This window comes from Rhineura floridana, chromosome 2 (genome assembly GCF_030035675.1).
Source record: "Rhineura floridana isolate rRhiFlo1 chromosome 2, rRhiFlo1.hap2, whole genome shotgun sequence".
Taxonomy (NCBI): Eukaryota; Metazoa; Chordata; class Lepidosauria; order Squamata; family Rhineuridae; genus Rhineura; species Rhineura floridana.
Genome location: NC_084481.1, coordinates 173,430,685 through 173,452,398, shown reverse-complemented (window position 1 = coordinate 173,452,398; position 21,714 = coordinate 173,430,685). Strand labels below are relative to the sequence as shown.

General features: G+C 42.0%; 1 protein-coding gene across 1 annotated transcript in view; it reads left to right on the top strand.

The window, feature by feature from the left end:
* RYR3 (ryanodine receptor 3) overlaps nt 1-21,714 on the top strand; it is a 481,871-nt gene that overhangs the window by 103,690 nt on the left and 356,467 nt on the right. Inside the window, exons 23-28 of the mRNA XM_061612803.1 lie at nt 13,678-13,781; nt 16,850-16,933; nt 18,508-18,667; nt 19,142-19,289; nt 20,791-20,996; nt 21,412-21,586. Of these exons, the coding sequence (XP_061468787.1) occupies nt 13,678-13,781; nt 16,850-16,933; nt 18,508-18,667; nt 19,142-19,289; nt 20,791-20,996; nt 21,412-21,586 (877 nt within the window). The remainder of the gene's footprint in view (nt 1-13,677; nt 13,782-16,849; nt 16,934-18,507; nt 18,668-19,141; nt 19,290-20,790; nt 20,997-21,411; nt 21,587-21,714) is intronic.

The window sequence follows — 21,714 nt, the reverse complement described above, 5'->3', positions numbered from 1 at the left end:
ATGAAAAAAGTTACATAATTAACTTAGAAAACAAAATTCATACAGTCAGAGAATAAGTTAAAGAAAACATCTCATTGAGAAATATACAATAAAGTGAAACAATTAATAATAAGGTCCAACAATAGAATAGAATACAAAAACATAATCTGAATAATATCAAAAATAAGTCTATAGAATTAAATTTTGGCCCAAACAATAGCCCCTGAGCATCACCCCACAGTCATGATGGACTTACGAAGCAGAATTTTGAAGCTTTATGAAACAGAATTTTAAGGACGCATTCTGTGGGCTTACTGGCAGTAAAATTCACTGCAATTAAAAAGGTAACAAAGAACCCCAATCATAATAATGATGGTAAAAGCTTATTTCTAGTTATAACATTGAAAAGCTGAAGAATCCTTGTAGCTGTAGCTGTAGCTGTAGAAGAATCCTTGTAGTTTGAAGTGGTGACATGTGAAAAATGCTGATGATGCATTCAGGCATAAAAAACCCTTCAGTTCAAGGGATGAATTAAGGTGCTTGTCCATTTATTCATATACCAAAAATATGGAAGATTTCAACTTAATTTCCATACCATGTAAGCAACAAACATCTTTTGCAGTCTTGCATATTGTGTTCAGTTACAACTTGGCACCCACAGTTTCCCTTCAACTTTCAGCTCCAATCCTTTTGCTCTGCAAACTGGATCACTGAAACTCAGGCCAATACCTTGCAAATTACACCCCTTTCTTCAATTTTCTCCAAAGCTGTCATTAGGAATATGACTTAATTTGAGACAGGACTTCTTATGAACCAGCTCCAGAACTTAGTTGAATGCTAGGTTACAGGTCTGGAAGTTACGTAGTAGCTGTAATACTACTACTGGTAATATTAAATATAATTGGCTGTGGCCATACCTAGATTACTTTTCTCTCACCACTCAGTAATCACAACTACCAGACATTCATTGGAGGAAGAGTTTCCAAGAAACTGGCTTCCAAGTAGGTTTCATCCTTAGCACCTCTTAATTAATTAGGTGAGGACAGAAAGAGAGAGAAAAGCCCTGTTTAGCTTGCAGATTCCATGTGTACAAACATAGAATGAAGACCGGCTTGCTATAACCATTGGCACTGCGTGCATGGACATTAGGGAGGACATGCATAATGTCAGGGGCAGGGTTACTTAGTGTGGCCCCACACTTTGCTCCTGTGTTGTTCACCATGGGAATGAAAAACACCCAAATAAGGCTAAAGAAAGATCAGAAAGCAGCCATTTTTGTAGCTGTAATAACAGGATCTCTCACTGGTATGTTTAGGTCTCCATCACCCCTTCAGAGCTGGTATCTAGACTATTCCCTTGGCTACTTCTTAAGTAATTTATAGCCGTCTAACAGCAAATGTTTGGATGCTGTTTTGTGATTTTAAACTAGAAATCTGAACTAGTGCATATTACTATGGTCCTGGTCCTAGACCACAACTCTGCACTTTAGCAGCACTATGGGGCACCAAACTGAGCTCTAGGAAATGCCAGCCATACCTAGGCTGCACTACCCAGTTGCCATCAGTAACAGTGACTGGTACAAATAGTCACAACAATCCTGGCAAGGAGGCACAAGCTGTTGGTACCTGATTCCCTGAAGTTATTGTAAATGAGACAGCCACTTGCAGTTGGGGCAAGCGCTGATGCTCAGTAGCTGGGCTGCACAGTCTCCCAGTCCCAGATATGTCTTAGGCTGCTGGGACAAATTATGGTAATGTCACTTATTTTGTACCTTTTCTACATTTCATTGATTATGGAGTGCTCCAGGTTTGTGTATATTTTAGGTAAGCTATTGAATAAGTTACTAAACAAGGCTACAATCCTAACCCCGAATGCCAATGGCTGGGGAGATATTGTGTTCCCACTAGTAGAGAGGAGCACTGCTGGTGGGAGGAGGCTCCAGTAGTAAGCTACTGCTGGCAGACCTTCTGCTCGAGGTGGCCAATGGAAAGGCCTCAAAGCAGGACATTATGAGGCAGGATTTTGTAAGCTTGGGATCCACTGGAGCCCAATCTTTGGTCCCCTCTGCTATACTAGCATGGAACTGCCATAGCAAAACAAGGAGGGAAATGCTCCCCAACTTCCTTCCTGGGTGCTAAGAGTCAGCAAGACTTTGGATGCGGTGGAAGATCCACCACTCTACATCTCCCCGATTCCTCATTAGGATTGCTTTGTAACTGGTTAGTTAAAGATTTACGTTGGAAGCAGGGATGGAAGGTTCTGTAATTTTGTTTCTCTCAATTTTTCATTTTTTTCCAAGTCTCAAATTCAGTTCTCCACATTTCTGCAGCAATTTGTGTTTTTTTTTTTTTAATTTTTTTCTATGCAGTTGTGAGCAATGTACACCTTTTTTCAAGCAATTTATCCTAATATAATTGTTTTTTGTATGATTTTTCATTAATATATTCATTTTATGCACATATCTCCCAAATTCATGCATTTTAGTAAACATTGTTTGGCTGGAGAACTGCATTGCAAAATTCATATAAGTGTGAATTTTGAAAGATTGCTGTGTTTTGGTTCTCATTTTGTTTCCGAAAGTGTGATTTTGATAGATTTGGCTTTAAATGCAAACTGAATTGAATTTCTTCTGCGCATGTAAGATGATCTCAGATGGGGCTTGAACTCCACCTTGTGGTCAAAGGCAAAATAGCATCGTTTGATGCCTCTTGAGTCTTTTAGCTTCCCCTTAGTCTTGAGAAACCAGTTCTATTTCGCCTTCACCATCTATGGTTGTATTCTTGGTGCTCTCTGCTTGCAGCTCTGATTCTGGATTACTTTCAGGCTGCTATTCAGTGTTTCTGTATATGTTTTCTGCCTTTGTAGTCCTGTAATCCATTTTTCTTTTTTACTAACTAAAACAAAAACCCCAATTGCTGTTTGTGTTATCTGCCTGTCTATGTGCCCCTCCACAAGGTCACCAATTGTGGCAGCTTGTTTTACTTTGCCCTAGCTACTTCCTCATCATTGCCCCAACTCTTCCTAACATCTCCCACCTTTTCTTCTGTTGTAAAGTCATAAGCTGTGCAGCAGTAGTCATTGTTGCTTCCTTCCCGACTCTCCCTATTATCTCCCGCCTTTCTCTCTTCTGGAAAGTTCTAAGCTGTGCAGTGGTGGTAGTCACCTTTACATACAGCTATGGGGAAAGCTAAGGAAAAAATGGCCATATCATCTAGAAGGACCCAGCCACTGCTGCCTTTACCACACCTTCCCGCTCTCAAAACTCTATGACAACTGTGACAGGTAGTCAGGCACAATCTCAGCTAACTCAGTAGTCTTGGGGAGACCATGTGCATACTCCTCTCCAGAGCCTCATGCAGTGCCCAGAGGCAGAGCTTCTCTTTTGCACTCTGTTGAGGTTTTGGATGATGCAGATTCGGAGTTAATTGTTCTAGATTAGGATGAATGGAGTGGGGCATCAGAGACAGAGGAGGTGTCTTCAAATCAGGTTTTTCAGGAACCACATTATTTACCAGGGGCACCCAGGCAGAATGGTCAAAAGCTGAGACACCAGACTAAGATGCAACCAAACTCAGAGGAAGGTAATGGTAAACCACCTCTGAATACCTCTTACCATGGAAACCCTATGAACAGAGTATCCAAAATGCAACACGAGATAGTGCTGGAAGATGAGACCTGCAGGTCAGAAGGCACTCACTGAGCTACTGGGGAAGAACAAAGGATAAGTACGAGTAGCGCTGTGACTAATGACGCAGCTGGGTCAAAGCCGAAAGGAAGCCCAGAGGCTGATGCACACAGATGCGAAAGGAGAGTCCAGAGTTATACGACGCACACAATAGGAACATGGAATGTGAGAAGCATGAACCAGGGAAAGTTAGAAATTGTCAAGCAAGAAATGGGACGTATCAACATTACAATACTTGGAATGAGTGAATTAAAATGGACGGGAATGGGATATTTTAAATCAGGCAACTACAAAATATTTAATGCAGGAAATGAGAACCCTAAATGCAACAATACAGCGACTAGTACGTAGAGACAAAGAGAACTATTACAATAGTTATTGTATAGAAATAGAAGAGGGCAACAAAAAGGGAAGAACAAGAGCCCTATTCCAAAAGATTAGAGAAATGAAAGGGAAATTTAAACCAAGAGTAGGGATGTTGAATAATCAACAGGGAAACACACTGACTGACCAAGACGAAATAAAAGGAAGATGGAAGCAATACACTGAAGACCTCTATATAAGAGATGCCAGGATGACACATTCATTCATGGAAGAACTATATGATGAAGAACCAGAAATTTCAGAATGTGAGGTGAATGCTGCTCTTAAAATACTTGGAAAAAACAACTCACCAGGAATAGATGCCATACCAATAGAGTTGCTACATGCTACTGAGACTGAATCTGTCCAAATTTTGAAAAAAAAATTGTCAAGCAATATGGAAAATTAAACAATGGCCCACAGACTGGAAGCGTTCAAAATACATCCCAATTCCAAAGAAAGGGAATCCCAGGAAATGCAGTAATTATCGAACTATTGCCTTAATATCCCATGCAAGTAAAGTAATGCTCAAGATTCTATAACAAAGGCACTTACCATGTATGGAGCAGGAAATGCCAGATGTCCAAGCTGGATTTAGAAAGGGAAGAGGCACCAGAGATCATATTGCAAACATACATTGGATAATGGAACGGACCAAGGAATTTCAGAAGAAAATCACCCTGTGCTTTATAGATTACAGCAAAGCCTTTGACTGTGTAGATCATGAAAAACTATGGAATGCTTTAAAATAAATGGGGGTGCCACAGCATCTGATTGTTCTGATGCGCAACCTATACTCTGGACAAGAGGCTACTGTAAGGACAGAATATCCCCATCGGTAAGGGTGTGAGACAGGGATGCATTTTATCACTTTATTTGTTTAATCTATATGCAGAACATATCATACAGAAAGCGGGATTGGACCAAGATGAAGGAGGTGTGAAAACTGGAGGGAGAAATATCAATAATATAAGATATGCAGATGATACCATACTACTAGCAGAAACCAGTACAGTAGGGCCCTGCTTTATGGTGTTCTGCTTTACGGCATTCCACTGATGCGGCGGCTTTCAATCAAGGGAAATTCCCCATTTTGCGTCATTTTTGCGCAACGTGACCCATTAAAGTCAATGGGTTCCGCTTTACGTGATTTCCGCTTTACGACGGGGGCCTGGTCCCTAACCTGCCGTATAAGCGGGGCCCTACTGTAATGATTTGAAACGAATGCTGATGAAAGTTAAAGAGGAAAGCACAAAAGCAGGACTACAGCTGAATGTCAAAAAGAAAGTCCAGAGTCTTAAGTTCAAATCCCTGGTTATGTCTCCTGGGTGTCAAGGGCCAGCTAAAGATCACCCCACAGTGAGTGGCTCAGGGGTTACATGCCCTGCCACCTGTGCAGCCGTGGGCAACCTGCATAGTCCCAAGAAGCCCAGTTGCCCCCCAGCTGGCAGTTGCGGACAAGGAAGAGGCTGGCTTGTGCAGCTGTGGCAAGCTGAGCAGGCCCTAGCCAGCTGGGGAGGACTAGCCTCAGAGGACGGCAATGGTAAACCCCCTCTGAATACCGCTTACCATGAAAACCCTATTCATAAGGTAGCCATAAGTCGGGATCGACTTGAAGGCAGTCCATTTCCATTTTCAAAGTTGACAATGAGGACACTGAACTTGTCAAGGATTATCAATACCTCGGCACAGACATCAACCAAAATGGAGACCATAGTAAAGAAATCAGAAGGCTAGGACTGGGGAGGGCAGCTATGAGAGAACTAGAAAAGGTCCTCAAATGCAAAGATGTATCACTGAACACTAAAGTCAGGATCATTCAGACCATGGTATTCCCGATCTCTATATATGGATTGTGAAAGTTGGACAGGGAAAAAGCAGATAAGAGAAAAATCAACTCATTTGAAATGTGGTGTTGGAGGAGAGTTTTGTGGATACCATGGACTGCAAAAAAGACAAATAATTGGGTGTTAGAATAAATTAAACCAGAACTGTCACTAGAAGCTAAAACGATGAAACTGAGGTTATTCTACTTTGGACACATAATGAGAAGACATGATTCACTAGAAAAGACAACAATGTTGGGAAAAACAGAAGGGAGTAGAAAAAGAGGAAGGCCAAACAAGAGATGGCTTGATTCCATAAAGCAGCCTTCCCAACCTTTGGGTCCCCAGATGTTGCTGGACTGCAGTTTCCTTAATTCCTGGTCATTAGTCATGCTGGCTGGGGCTGATGAGAGTTGTAGTTCAGCAACATCTGGGGACCCAAAGGTTGGGAAATGCTGCCATAATGGAAGCCACAGACTTGAACTTACAAAATCTGAATAAGGTGGTTCATGACAGATGCTGTTGGAGGTCACTGATTCATAGGGTCACCATAAGTCGTAATCAACGTGAAGGCACATAACAACAACAACAACAAACATTATTTACCACTGTAATGTAAGGCTATGGAGACACTAAAATTGAACGTTTCAGAAGATACTCCCACTTCAGACTCCACTTCTTTGAGAGTGGCAGTGGATCCTAAGTCCAGAGTGTTCAAATTTCTCTCCATGCTTCAATTGGTCCTAATTGCAAATAAATATTACTTTCTGGAACAGTCCATTATGGATCAGTGGAACTTCCCCCATAGATGCTCCCATGCAAGGTCTAATGCGCAACTAAAGGATGTGGTGGAAAGGAAATTGGGCTTGGGTCTATGATGTTTTCATGATGCAAGTGCCCTCTCAGTGCAGGCAGTGGCTTTAGCTTCAATGTTTGCAAGAGCTACTCTACTGTGGTTGGAAGAATTGTTCGACAGTTCTCATCAAGATCCTGCCTAGATCTGAAAAACCCTTCTGAAAGTCTCCTGAGCAGTGGCCTTTTTGGTGGAAGCTTCGATGGACGCAGTCCAATTTTCTGCTAGGGCGTTGGCAGCAGGCATGTTCACTGGAACCACCCTTTGGCTGTGGCACTGGGAAGTGGACACCATGGCCCGCTTTAATTGGCCACAGGGCCCTATGTAAGGAGCAAGCTCTGGAGATGTGGCCTTGGGGAAGGTATCAGTTGAGTCTAGGAACAAGAAAACTATGTCCTCTGCAAAGAAAAGGGAAGACAAACACTGTCATGGCCCCTTTGGACGACTTGTCAGACGAGGACGACTCAGGAGTAACAGCCACAGACCCAGAAGGGGAAACAGAGGAAACTCCTGAAAATGCAGCTTCTACTCCCCCTCAGCTGGAGAGCGTCCAAGATACAGCTGAAGCTCTTCAGCCCGAATCAGGCAGTGACCAAGAGGCTCCCCTCCCACCTACAGAGCGGAGGCGACAGAAAGTCAGGCAGCAGAGGGGCTGGCCTGTCCGTTTAAGGCTGGCACGCTTGCAGAAGCCAGAGGGGTGATTGTTCCCACCTGTCTGCAGAGGTGTTCTTTAAAAGACAGACCCTGGCTTCAGCGTGTTGCTGACTACAATGTCGGGTGTGACCTCCACATGAAACGTAGTTCGCAGACTCCAAACCCTTTGGACTGAACCCCTGGCTTTCTGAACCTAGCTTTCCCACCTCGACGACGCTTACGGACACTGCTACTGGTACAGTTGCTAGAAGCATTCCTTTCTCCAGCCGGCTCCTGTTATCTGCTGACCTTGGCAGATTTATCAACACTAGTTCGGACTACTGTACCCACCTATCCCTGTGGGAGGCCATCTGCAGTTCTTTTTGGACAAGTGGAGCAACATCACTTCAGACCAGTGGGTGCTGCAGTCAATCAGAGAAGGTCTCCATATAGAGCTCACATCCACGCCTCAACACAGATTCCTCCCCTCTCCATTTCCCTCAAATCTGGACAAGAGAGCCAGGACACAGAAAGCTATTCACCATCTCCTGCACATTTCTGTGATTGAACCAGTGCTGCCAGGAGAGCATTACTTGGGTATTGTTATGACAGGACTGGGGGGGGCTTCGAGGAGGGGGATTCTGACTTTGAGTGTGCTGTCCACATGTTACTTGCCCACAAGGGTTCTTAGTCAGAAGTTGCAGGCTCAAAGATTGAGACCCTTTGAAGTAGAAGCCCAGATCAACCCCATGGCATTTCATCTCTGTCTCCCACCTTCCCATCTTTCACCACTCTCTGCTTACTCTAGAGCAGCTGCTGGATCCCCATCCAACTTTGGAAGCCCCGCCTCCCCCCAGTGGTTAATGGTCAGGAAGAGTTTGATGTGGAATGGATGCTAGATTCTCGGCGGTGCTGGGGAAAGTTACAGTACTTGATCCAGTGGTTGGGTACTTTCCAGAGGAATGAACCTGGGAGGCAGTGACTGATGTGCACATGCCAGATTTGGTGAGAGAGTTCCATGAAGCTTATCCAGCCAAGCCCAAACCCCCAGGGTGGGGGGAGCTTCAGCATGGGAGGGGGGATGATGTTATGACCCAGGAAGGGGTAGGGTTCCACTGACAGTATCTGGATTAAAATTAATGAGGCAAGTAATAAAAGGAATGTAGTGCTTGGAGTCTATTACCGACCACCCAATCAAGAAGAAGACGAGAATGTAACTTTTGAAAAGCAAATTGCCAATGTTTCAAGAAGGCATGATGTAGTAGTAATGGGGGATTTCAATTATCCCAATATCTGTTGGGAGACAAATTCTGCCAAACACGGCCCCTCCAAGAAATTTTTGACTTGTGTTATTTATTTTTATTTATTTATTTATTAAATTTATACCCCGCCTTATGGCCCAAAGGCCCTCAAGGCGGCTTACAAAAAAAAACACAAACATAATACATCAATAAAACATAATACATCAATAAAATAATACAGTTCTCAAAATTAAATAACAAATAACATTTGCAGTAACTAACTATAAAATAAGGTGATTCCCGCATCATAACGTAACAGTCAGCAAAACAAAATACAAAAAAAACAGAACAAAGCAGTAAAAACAAAGATTGTATGGTAATTCAGGAGACACTCATTTCTGTATATGATCAAGGCTGTGTATATTCAGCAACTCTATGGGAGCACAGAGCAGAATGAGTGAATTCAGCTCCTTGAAATCTCAGCTTAATTTTTTTTTTAAAGTTAAAGTTCATAGTCCTTGTAGTTATGAAAAAAATAGCTGAAAGGGCACTAGCAACACCTGCTGAAACATCTGAATCGAGATTTTCCATGCCAAAGGAGTTGTAGAGTAAGACTTCCATTAGTTGGAGGCAGAGTTTCACTGTCCTGCATAGGTCTTACACCCGACCCGGGAGCCTCCCCCGGCCTCAGGCTGCCTCTGGGGTTTCCCCTTCATGAGCCGATCGCGCCGGGTCATGCTGTCCCCGCGGGGGGCCAGGTGGGGCGCCCCACCGCATCCCTTCCCAAGCCAGTCCCCAGCGAGAAGCGTTGGAGTGTTGGAGATCACTTTCTCCTACAGAAAGTGGAGGAAGCAACCAGAGGATCAGCTATCCTGGACTTGATTCTAACCAATAGAGATGATTTGGTGGATGAAGTGGCAGTTACGGGAACTCTGGGGGAAAGTGACCACACCATACTTGAATTCTTGATCTTAACAGAAGCAAAAGCTGAGAGTAGCCATACGCGCACCCTGGACTTGGAAAGCTGATTTTAATAAACTCAGAACCATTGTAAATACGGTTCCATGGCAAGCAACCCTAATGAGAAAAGGAGTCCAAGATGGGTGGGAGTTTCTAAAAAAGGAAATTCTAAAAGTGCAATGGCAAGCAATTGCAACAAGGAAAAAAGGGGAAAAACAGCAGAAGAAGCCGATGTGGCTTCACAAAAAGCTTAGAGATGACCTGAAAACAAAAAAGGACACATACAGGAAGTGGAAAGAAGACCAGGCCACAAAGGAAGAGTACAGGCAGGTATGACAGAATTGCAGGGATGGTGTCAAGAAGGCTAAAACTGAGAATGAGCTGAGGTTAGCGAGGGATGCTAAAAGCAACAAAAAAGCTTTCTTCAGTTTTGTCCATAGTAAAAGAGAGAGAAAAGAAATGGTGGCACAGCTACTCAATGAGGATGGCAAAATGACAACAGATGACAAAGAAAAGGCAGAAGTGCAGAATTCCTACTTTGGCTCAGTCTTCTCCCAAAAAAAGGCCTATGACCCTCCCAGGAAACATGAAGTAGAAGGGTCAGGATTGGAGCTTGAGATTGATAGACAAATGGTCAAGGAATACCTAATCACTTTGAACGAGTTCAAATCGGCAGGGCCCGAGAAACTGCATCCTAGAGCATTGAAGGAACTGGCTGAAGAACTCTCAGAACCGCTGTCTATTATCTTTATGAAATCATGGAGGACTGGTGAAGTGCCGGATGACTGGAGGAGAGCAAATGTTGTCCCCATCTTCAAAAAAGGCAAAAAAGAGGAACCGGAGAACTACAGACCAGTGAGCTTAACATCAATCCCTGGAAAAATTCTGGAGCAGATTATAAAGCAGTCACTCTGTAAGCACTTTGAAAACAATGGAGTGATTACTAGGAGCCAACATGGATTTATGAAGAACAAATCCTGCCAAACTAATCTCATCTCAGTTTTTGATCGGGTAACCTCCCTTGTAGACTGTGGGAATGTTGTGGACATAATATATCTCAACTTCAGCAAAGGTTTTGACAAAGTGCCCCATGATATTCTGATTAGCAAACTAACTAAATGTGGGCTGGATGGAACAACTATCAGGTAGATCCACAGTTGGCTCCAGAATCGTACTCAAAGAGTGCTTATCAATCGTTCCTTCTCAAACTGGGTGGAAGTAACAAGTGGGGTACCACAGGGCTTGGTCCTGGGCCCAGTGCTCTTTAACATTTTTATTAACGACTTGGATGAGGAGGTACAGAGCATGCTTATCAAATTTGCAGATGATACAAAATTGGGGGGAGGCATAGCTAATACCGTGGAAGACAGAAACAAAATTCAAAGAGACCTTGATAGGCTGGAGCATTGGGCTGAAGACAACAGAATGCAATTCAACAGGGATAAATGCAAAGTTCTACACTTAGGAAAAAGAAACCAAATGCACAGTTATAAGATGGGGGATACTTGGCTCAGCAATATGACGTGAGAAGGATCTTGGAATTGTCGTTGATCACAAGCTGAATATGAGCCAACAGTGTGATGTGGCTGCAAAAAAGGCAAATGTTGTATTAGGCTGCATTAACGGAAGTATAGTTTCCAAATTGCGTGAAGTATTAGTTCCCCTCTATTCAGCACTGGTTAGGCCTCATCTTGAGTACTGTGTCCAGTTCTGGTGTCTACAGTTCAAGAAGGATGCAGACAAACTGGAACAGGTTCAGAGGAGGACAAGGATGATCAGGGGACTGGAAACAAAGCCCTATGAGGAGAGACTGAAAGAACTGGGCATGTTTAGCCTGGAGAAGAGAAGACTGAAGGGAGATATGATAGCACTCTTCAAGTACATGAAAGGTTGTCACACAGAGGAGGGCCGGGATCTCTTCTTGACACTCTCCCCTTGCCTGAAGCACCACTTTGCCAACTTGCTGATCCCCAGCCGCTTCCCACACCTGAATAGACTGTTAGCCCCCATCATTTGGAGGGGGAAGCTGAGGTCCAGCCCACTTCACTCCATTCCAAGTGGCTTCTGAGGCATGAAGAGCAACGGTCAGGCTTAAGGAGTAGCTGTCATCTGTGTGAAAGAGAAACCTTCTTAAGTGGGCACTGAAGCAGGGAAGCTGCTGCATCAAAGTCTGTGGCTGCAAAGACATGCTTAGTGATAGAGAGGGAATTAGTTCCTAGGAAGCATAGTTAGGTGAATGAGTCGGAAAGCTTTAGACACAAATGTAACCTTCATAAAATGAAAAAACCTCTCAGAACTGTGTGTGTCTGCATCTCTCGGCTTCGGGCAGGACAGGTATTTATTTCATTTTCTTTACAGTAGCCAAAAAAGATGGTTCTACCTGGGTAGTGCTAAGTCTCAAGCATCTCAACAAATTCATCAGGTATTGCAGTACTTTGATGCCAATCAAAGAGGTTCTGCTGATGAGAGATTGGTTGACATCAATAGACCTCAAGGAAGCTTACCTGCAGGTTCCTGTGTATCAAAGGCATTGATGTTACCTCAGATTCATGGTGGATGGCCAGCACTTTTAGTACAAGGCAATGCCCTTTGGTCAGGCAACTGCCCCCAGGGTATTCACATAGATTGCGGTTACCCTGGTGGCACACCTCAGGCTGACAGGGTTACATGTCTTGTCATGAGTCCAGCAGAATGGGGGTGGAGTGGTGAGATGGCAGAGGAGGAGGAGGACTTTGAATGGGCTGGCACGCCTTTGTGAGGTGTTCTCCATGGAGTGACTATATCATCTTCCTCAACCCAACACGCTTCCCATCCTGGGATTTACACAGAGTGTTGATAGCCCTTCAGAAACCTCCGTTTGAGCTGTTGAAATCTCTTCTTCTACTCCTGTTATACTTCAAGATCCTGTTCCTGGTGGCCATTATATCAGCCAGAAGGGTTTCAGAAATTAACGCTCTATCAGTGCTTTATCAGGAAAATTATCTCAATGCTCTATAAGGAAAATGTTACACTTTCCACAAGGATAGGGTAATCTTACATACTAATCCTTTCTTCCATCCTAAAGTCCTTTCCTCCTTTTATTATCAGCAAGAGCTCATTTTACTCTCTTTCTGCCCTTCACCTGTCCATCTGGCCCAAAAGGCCTGACACTCATTAGATGTGAGACGAGCTTTAGAGGTGTACATCACCAGAACCAAGCCATTTCAAAAGAAAGATGCATTGTGTGTCTTATTTCACCCATCTGCTTTGGGTTATAAAGTGTCCTGCACTCTATCCCGGTGGATCAAGTCTTGCATCTCTTTAGCTATATCAGTCAGAATATGCAGCTGCCAACTAAGATCATGGCGCATTCCACCAAGGCAGTAGCCACTTTGGCAGCTTTCTCTCTCAACTTATCTCTTCACAAGGTGTGTAGGGCAGCCACATGGGTTTCTCTCAATACATTTTTAAAGCATTACAGGGTTGATGTGTATGCCTCGGCTGAGGCGGCATTTGGGAGAAGAGTCCTGCAGCATGGTCTTCCAAAATCGTAAGCAGCTTATCCTTTCTTTCCCACCCTTTATGGGTCAGCTTGGGTATGTGCCACCTGAGATCAACTTACATGCATGGGAGAAGAGACCTTTGGTTTTACTGTAAAAGAGTCTTCCATGTGCATGTAAAGATGATCTCAGGACCCTCCCTCTCATTTTTAGGGGCTGCATACTTCAGGTGCCATATGCCCTTTCCTGAGGAGACTATATGTGTAGGTTTCTTCCTTCTTTCTTTCCTCTTAAGCAGGGAGTGGAGTATGTTATTTGGTTGCAAGCACTGTTCTGTTTGATGTTATTTCCATGTTTTGTACATGTTTTGTCTTGTCATATGAGAACGGATTTCCCAAGGCTAAGGGGAAGCTGAAGACCCAAGAGAAATCAAACAGTGCTATTTTGCCTTCAGCCCAAAAGGTGCTCAAGTCCCACCTGAGATCATCTTTACATGCATGTAGAAGACCATTTTAAGATAAGACCAAAGGTCTCTTCTTCCCCATCCCCGGTTGAAAGGCTGTGTCCCCAAGGTTTATCTGTGGAAGAAACAAGTCTACTTCTATTGGGTTGCAGTGGATCTAAGGCTACTTAGTCTCTTTTGTATTTTACATTATAGATACGAGATGATAATAAAAGACAACACCCTTGTCTGGTGCAATTTTCAAAATTACCTGAAACAGAGAAGAACTATAACCTGCAAATGTCAACAGAAACCCTGAAGTGAGTTATAAATGGAAGAATAAAAAAATGCTATCATAGTGGTTCTGGAACTCCCCCCCCCCATGGATCACTTGAAAATTGCCGATGATCTTGCTGGCAGGGGTGTAGTCGTCCAGGGTCTCGGGGGGGTCTTAGACCCTTTACTTTTTTGGGAGAGGATCCCAGCAGGGTCCCTATGTTTCCAACATCCTGTGAGCCAATCAGCATGAAAGTGGAATGACTTGGCCACTGAGAAGAATCTTCTAACATGATTCATTGACATTTCCTGCTGATTGGAGCCAGAGTGAAAGGAGGGGAGTCAGCTACTGGGAAGACTCTTCTCAATAGCAAACACTCTCCTCTTTCATGCTTACTGATTCCTAGGCATTATCAAGGATCTCATTCTCAACCCTCTTTCATGCTTAGTGGCTCCAAGGGATGTCTGTTGTTGTGGGAGAAGGCATTAACAAATGATCTCATTCTCAACCCCGTAGCAGAAAAGGGGGAGGGGCATGGCAATGACCAGGGGTGTAGTCGTGCAAGGTCTCCAGCATCCTACAAGGCAATCAGCATGAAAAGGAAGTGTGTTAGCCACTGAGAAGAGTCTTCTAACATGCTTCATTGTCCTTTCCTGCAACTTGGAGCTAATCAGAGTGAAAGGAGGTGAGTCAAACACTGAGAAGACACTTTTCATTAGCAAACGGCAGACCTTGAAGACCTGGCTCTTTATCCAGGTGTGGGAAGGGGATTAGGCTGGCAGATTGCAGTTCTTGGGGGGTTAAATTCAAATTTAGGCTGGCAGATTGCAGATCTTGGGGGGTTTAAATGTTTAAGCTTTTAATTTTTAATTTCTAATTTTTAGGATTCTGATTATGTTTATATGGAATGTACTTGTGTTTGGTTGTAAGTCGCCCAGAGTGGCAGATTAACCTTTGCCAGATGGGCGTCTAACAAATCTCATAAATAAATAAATAAATAAACACTCTATCATGCTTATTGATTCCTAGGCATTATCAAGGATCTCATTCTCAACCCCACAGCAAAAAAACTGGGGAGGGGGCATGGCTGTGATTAACATGAAGGGACCCTGCACTTCTGAATTTGCCACTACACTACTGCTTGCTGGTCCACTTAATTATTTTTCTGTTTGTTGTAGCAATTCTAATGTGCTTTGCTAGATGCTGTATAATTTTTAATTGTATTTTTATTGCTTCTTTTAAATTAAAAAACAGTGTGAATATTTAATGCACACATGTCACAGACCATGTGAATGAAACTCAGACCACTGGTGGTCCACGGACAACAGTTTGGGAACCCGTGTACTATCATATATAATTTAATTCTACAACAGAACATTTTGTGTTGTCAGTTGTCATTGTTTCAGAAAGTGTGTGTCATACATACAGTTAGGTCTAAACACTGCATCTATGAATACAGACATGTGAGGAGCTGAGGGGGAGCCATTTTCTCCCATGGCAGACTACTGTTTGTTCGTTTGTGCTACAGGTTTAGAAACAAACAGTATTGCTGGTCCCTTTTGGAGTTTTGCATAAGAATAATGAATGGAAAAGCAAACTTTTTCTCTCTGGGTCCCTCAAGTCACACCCCTCCTCCCTGGGATTCATTTTCTTTTAAGGAGGGCTTCTAGCATTTTCCTTTCCTGTACTCTGCTGCAGCAGTTCATTAGACGCTGAGGTTTGATATTTGTTAGAAGATCCAGTTCCAACTAAGCGGAAAAAAGTAGCCCCTAAAATATTAATCAAATGTGAATTAAGGAGAGAGAGTTCTCGCTGGGCTATAAAACAATTCTGTTTTTTCATTTACACTTTATTAATATTTTAGTGGAAAGTATAAGTGTCTAATATAAAATGTCATAGCCAATATATGACCTCAGAAATATCCATTAATTATAGCCACAAGGATATTACAACACAGGAACAGAAGAACTTTCACACTGTTGTTTCATGGACACAGTGATCACCAGAAACTATAAAACAAGTGTTTTTGTTTTAAAACAAGTTTCTACTGTTGTACTACATTATACACATTAGAATGGAATGGAATGAGACTAACAGTGCAATCCTATGCATGTCTACTTAGAAGTAAATTCCACTGAATTCACAGTCTTAAAACCTCTTATGATTTTTGAGCTGGGGTTTTAAAGAATTTGGTGCAGCCATTTTAAAATAATGTTTTAATCAATATGAATCTTTTAAATATGACTGTGGATAGGAACTGTCAAATTGCAAAGATGGAGGACAAAAAGAGTTGGCTTTTTTCAGAGTAGAATAAATTTGGAAGAAACCAAAAAGTTATTTGGGCTAAGCCCTCTGTTTAAAGCAGAACCATCTTCCACACATATATTAATCAGCTTGAACAATACAAACTGAAATCTGACAAAAGCAGGTAAGATGAAGTAGAGATAGAAAAATACTTACTATCACAGAGTCAAAAGTGGGGGATGGCTTAGATAAGTAGACTAAGCCATGTGTAATAGGAAAAGGGAAAAAGCCCAGTGTCATTCCTTGCCAATCTGAAGAAGACCGGCCTCCCAGCATATACACAGCAGCAACCACAGACTCTTAGTGTGAACAAATCTAGTGCATGGAATCATCAGAAGTATATATTTTTTAAATCAGGCACATTCTCATGTCACCATATATCTTGTCCCTGCTTGCTGCAATTTTCTGAGGCTTCAGATAAAGGGATCAAAATAACATGAAACAGAGAGAGAAAGCTCTTCCAGAATCACAGATTTTTATAACAGCTGATGATTATTATTAACGAATGTATGCCCTGCCTTTCTGTAGAAGTATACATGGCAGCTTACCTAAAATCAGCACAATACAAAATAAGATCAAAGTACAACCTAAAAATAAAACAAAATGCAACCTGCATACAAAGCAAGCAAAACCAACAGCAGTTAAAAATAAACAAGAAGTAGTTTTTAAAAGTAGATCACACAATAGAAGATTGGGAGCTGTGGGACTGTACTTGCCTCTACTGCTTGTAGTCGAATTTCTTCTGCACTTTAACCAGCATGGTGGATGTTGCATTGTATCTTTACAACTCACACTTTATTTTTATAGGACACTTTTAGCCCTTGGGTGTCATGTTGTTCATGTAAATCCAGGAGCAGAGGAAGATCTTAAGAAAATCAAGCTTCCAAAAAAGCAAGTTTATTTATAACAATGATTGCATATTGATTTCATGTGTTTGTGTAATAATTATTTGTAAATTGCTGATTGGAGTTGCTTTATAGTTTTATCCTTGCAATATAAATTCATAAACCTTGGATTTATCGAAGAGCTGCTTGTCCTTCCTCTAAGGAGGTTGGGTTGTGGATGTGATCTGTGGACATTGATGTGGAAGACAATTTTATGTATGTTTTGCCTAATACTCTAAGCTCAATGATGAATATAGTTAGAATGTTTTTCTGGAATTCTAACATGTAATACTAGGGCCTCTCATTTTCATCAAACTTTTATGTGTCTTTTGAAGTGGGTCAACATTTTTTGCAGGAGGTACAGCCTTTACTCAGAGTGGATTGCGGGTGGGAATATGTCTTGTTGCTGAGGCAATCAGAGTGTCAGCCTGTTTCCCTGTTGGCAATTTAGGATTAATTTATTTATCACCCATAACCAATCTGCATCACCAGACGGACTCAGATGTGGAATAAATGTAATGCTGCAATGGGTAGCTGTACATGATTGATCAGTTCTGTTCTGTCTTCATGTTGTGTGCATGTGGTGCCCCCATGATACACTGCATTCCAAACAGTTTCTAAATTTAATTGTATATAGTAATAGGAAGGAGATTTCACTCTAATGTATCTAACGCCTTCCTTCATAGCACTTGCTCTTTGCCACATAAACTGGGTAAACTTTTGGAGGGAAAGGTTTTCTTTCTAAGCTGGCTTCTCATGATTTCTGACTGGTATGTTTGGTCACGTGGCTGCGACAGAAGTAAGATATATGTACAATACGTTTACACACATTGACATGTAAAGTGATAAAATTCCTTGAAGATGTGATATTGTTACAAGCAACACTTGTGAATTTATTACCCAGGCAGAGCAATCCTAGCTCTGTCTGAGTGTATGTGTGTGAGAGAGTGAGTGAGTGGGGGGGGGGCAGAGACCTGATGGATAATTCCACACCCAGAGCTATGGTAGCTTACCCCAACCAGGACAGGAGTTTTGGGGGGAGGAGAGAGATTTTTCCTTCCCCCCTGGAATGAGAAGACTTTGGATCCAGCAGATGCAAGGCCACTTCTGGAATGCCCTGTTTCAGCCCTACCACAGTGGAAACACTGCTGGTAGTAGATCTATGCCCACAGAGTTTTCCACAGGTATATAAGGGGCCTTTGGAATGGGTATGCTCTCTGCCAGTGGTAGGTGTAATTCCTAATCCTAACCCTCCTCAGCTGGTCTTCAGTGAGATTTAGGATTGATCTGTAAATCTGCCATAGATCTTAAGGAACTTTAAAGCTATTGCTTCTTGTCTAAAATGATTAACTTTCTGCTCAGAGTGGCACTTCTTTTTTCTTATCTGCATATCAGTTGTTTCTTGAAACTATGTTGGTATTATTAGATAAATTGGACTGCCCTTGTTATTTCTGAGTTCCAAGATTATACCTTTTGCTTTTGTTAAATAGTTACATTCACTTGAAATATATAACAGAACTGCTAAAACATATTGATTTTTAACTCCAAATGTAATACTATACAATTTTTATTGGTTTATAGTTACATGATGTCAAATGGCTATAAGCCAGCACCTCTCGATCTTTCAGAAGTGAAATTGCTGCCTTCACAAGAAATGTTGGTTGATAAACTTGCAGAGAATGCGCATAATGTCTGGGCAAAACACAGAATAAAACAAGGTTGGACCTATGGCATTCAGCAGGTAAAAATAATTTAAATAATATTTGGGTGGTGTTAAGGTGGGGATTATGATTAATTTCCATGATACTATTGGTTGATACACTTAATTCCTGGAAAACTTGTCTTCCTTGATTACTGCTGTGTACACCTGGAAAGCCTGTGATAATTGAACTATGAAAGTATGATCATTCAGCAAAGCTAAGCTAGTGCATAATAATTACAGTTCTTGCACAAAGGCTTGATGACGAATTGGCCTTGCATTGGCCTTGACCATAAGGTAAGACAAATCTGCAGCTTGATTAATAGTGCAGGACTTTGCCCAAAGGTATGTTCTATAGGAAGTGGTGTTCTTGTTTGCTTCCATATTTTGTTTGCTAGCTTTTTATTTATTGCATCTATACTTTTTTGCAGGAAGAATACGTTGGTCCTTGTTTGTATATTTTCACAAATCTCTCTAGAATGTAAATCCCACATTTCTTGTCTGTACTCTTTTTAGGATCTCAAAAACAAACGAAATCCTCGATTGGTGCCATATACATTATTAGATGAGCGTACCAAAAAATCAAACAGAGATAGTCTTCGTGAAGCTGTTCGAACCTTTACTGGTTATGGATATAACATTGAACCACCAGATCAAGAATTAGGCATGTGTTGCTCTTTTATTTTTAATCCTCACTATAGTATTTGTAGCATGTTTTGTCATCCATTTCATCTTTACAAGAGCCCTGTTTTTTCAACTACATGAAAGGTGAACTAGCTGTTGCAAACAGTGGCTCATGCAGTCTCACTATTTTATGCTGTTTAGCATGCAGAAAGCATAAGATTTGTTAACCATTCATGTGAACAGGGATGTTGTTCAAACCCAATGATCAATCTATCCCCCCCCCCCAAAAAAAGAAACCCTGTTTTAAATCATTCAGAGACTTGAGGGACATACTTGAGTAACACATCTGAAAATGCCAATTTCTCTGCTGCTACCCCTCCCTCTTCCCATGTCAAAAAAGCCTTACTTTGAGGAAGAAGGAGAGTTTAAGAGGTGGTGGAGAAGTCCCTTTGGGCTCCTACTGTGTCTATATTTGAATTGCTTTTAAAGATGTTTGTAAATATTTTTTTTCAGATGTTTTAATTTCAGATGTTTTATTTTTAAGATGTTTTAAGATGTTTTGCTCCTTGTTTGCCACTCCTAGGCTCCTTCTGGGAGGAAGGGTGGAATAATAATAATAATAATAATAATAATAAATGTCAGTTGCTGCTGAGAAGAGGTCCTGAGGGGTCTCTCCTGTCCTGGCTCTAAACCAGAGAAGCAGACTCAGGACTCAGAGACCGTTTTTTTGCTGCTCAAAGCTTTATTCCAGAAATCAGAACAGGGATCCAACATCTCATGCTAGGCCCAAACCAGGATTCAAACAGGGACAGGCATACAAGATGTTGGAGGCAACAAAAGATGAGTTGTCACAACAGCAAATACAAGCAGTCCTACTTCTTATATGCAGAAATACGGCAAGCACTTAACACTATTAATTCAGGATCTTTTCAGCACAAGCTGCAAAGCAGGGGCTATGACAGGTGGTGGTGGATGAAACTGGACTACTTGTGATAATCTCTTCTCTGTCCTTCGCCACCTTGGAGACATGCTAGTTTCTGACTCTGAGTCACTTTCATTTTCCTCTGCCTGTGAAGTTCCAATGTTTTTGTTAGCATTTATTTCTTTTGCCATTGCTCTTGGCCTTGGTGCCTGCAGAGAGTCCTCAAGCCACCTGAGACAAGGAAATACCGTCTGAGCCTTCCTTAGTTTCTCCAGAAGCCGGGTTCAAGACTTCTGAAGACATATAATCTGTAACCCACCCCCCATTTCCTTCAGTGCTGGCAATGTCCTCCCCAATGTCAGTAACCCCTTCTACATTCTCTCAACCTTGCCAGAGATTCTCCTTGGGGCCCATGATATTCCCAAAGTAAGACTTTTTTGGCTAAGAGAAGGAGGGAGGGGAAGGTCAGGGGGACAGGGAGCTCACAGGTAGAGTGCAAGCCCCAGTTCAAGGAGGGATTTCTTAGAAGATTGCTTCAACATCCCTGTTTTCTACCTGAACCCACAAAAATGTGGAATATTGCTAATTTACTGGGGGGGGTGTCTTCTATTTTTTGCAGCTGACCATACAGTGGAAAAAGTGAGCATTGACAAGATACGTTTTTTCAGAGTAGAGAGGTCTTATGCCGTTAAGACTGGAAAGTGGTATTTTGAATTTGAAGCTGTAACAGGAGGAGATATGCGTGTTGGGTGGGCAAAGCCAGGCTGCCGGCCTGACATAGAATTGGGAGCTGATGACCAAGCATTTGTGTTTGAAGGCAACAAGGTTGGTACATCTGTTTTTAAAATTAAGTAATTAGCAAAAATCTAAGTCTGTAGCTAATATCTATAGTTAAAGTACTATCATAAAAAAGGTGGTTCACACACAAAAAACGTTCTGCCCAAGTATTGCCAAAAGGGTGGTTGCTATTCAGGCAGGAATTTCTGGGGCTGGTTGCTTACCTGCTTGCCCTCTGTTTCAGATAGCAACTTGGATTATTAACTCACATTTACACATGAACATACCACATCACTTGGTATTAGGCATGACTTCTGGGGGGACTTTGAATGTATCACTCAGTGCTAAATTAGTAGTTACTTCTGCAACTGTCCTGACAAAAATAGCTTCTTTATTTTTCTTCTTTTAGTTCTCTCTGCAATGAATATGTTCTGACACACATTTAAACTTGCTTGTTTTTCAGGGTCAGCGTTGGCACCAGGGGAGTGGATTCTTTGGACGAAATTGGCAACCCGGAGATGTAGTGGGCTGCATGATAAATCTAGATGACAAATCAATTATATTTACTCTAAATGGAGAGTTGCTTATAACCAATAAAGGTTCAGAACTTTCTTTTGCTGACTTTGAAATAGATAATGGTAAGCTAATTCTTTGTTGGGACAATGCTATTAATTGAAAATAAATAGTAAGAAACTTGCACCTTCCTACAGGTTTCAAATTATTGGGATATTAAAACAGTGCTTAATCTTTGGGGCATTCTACAACG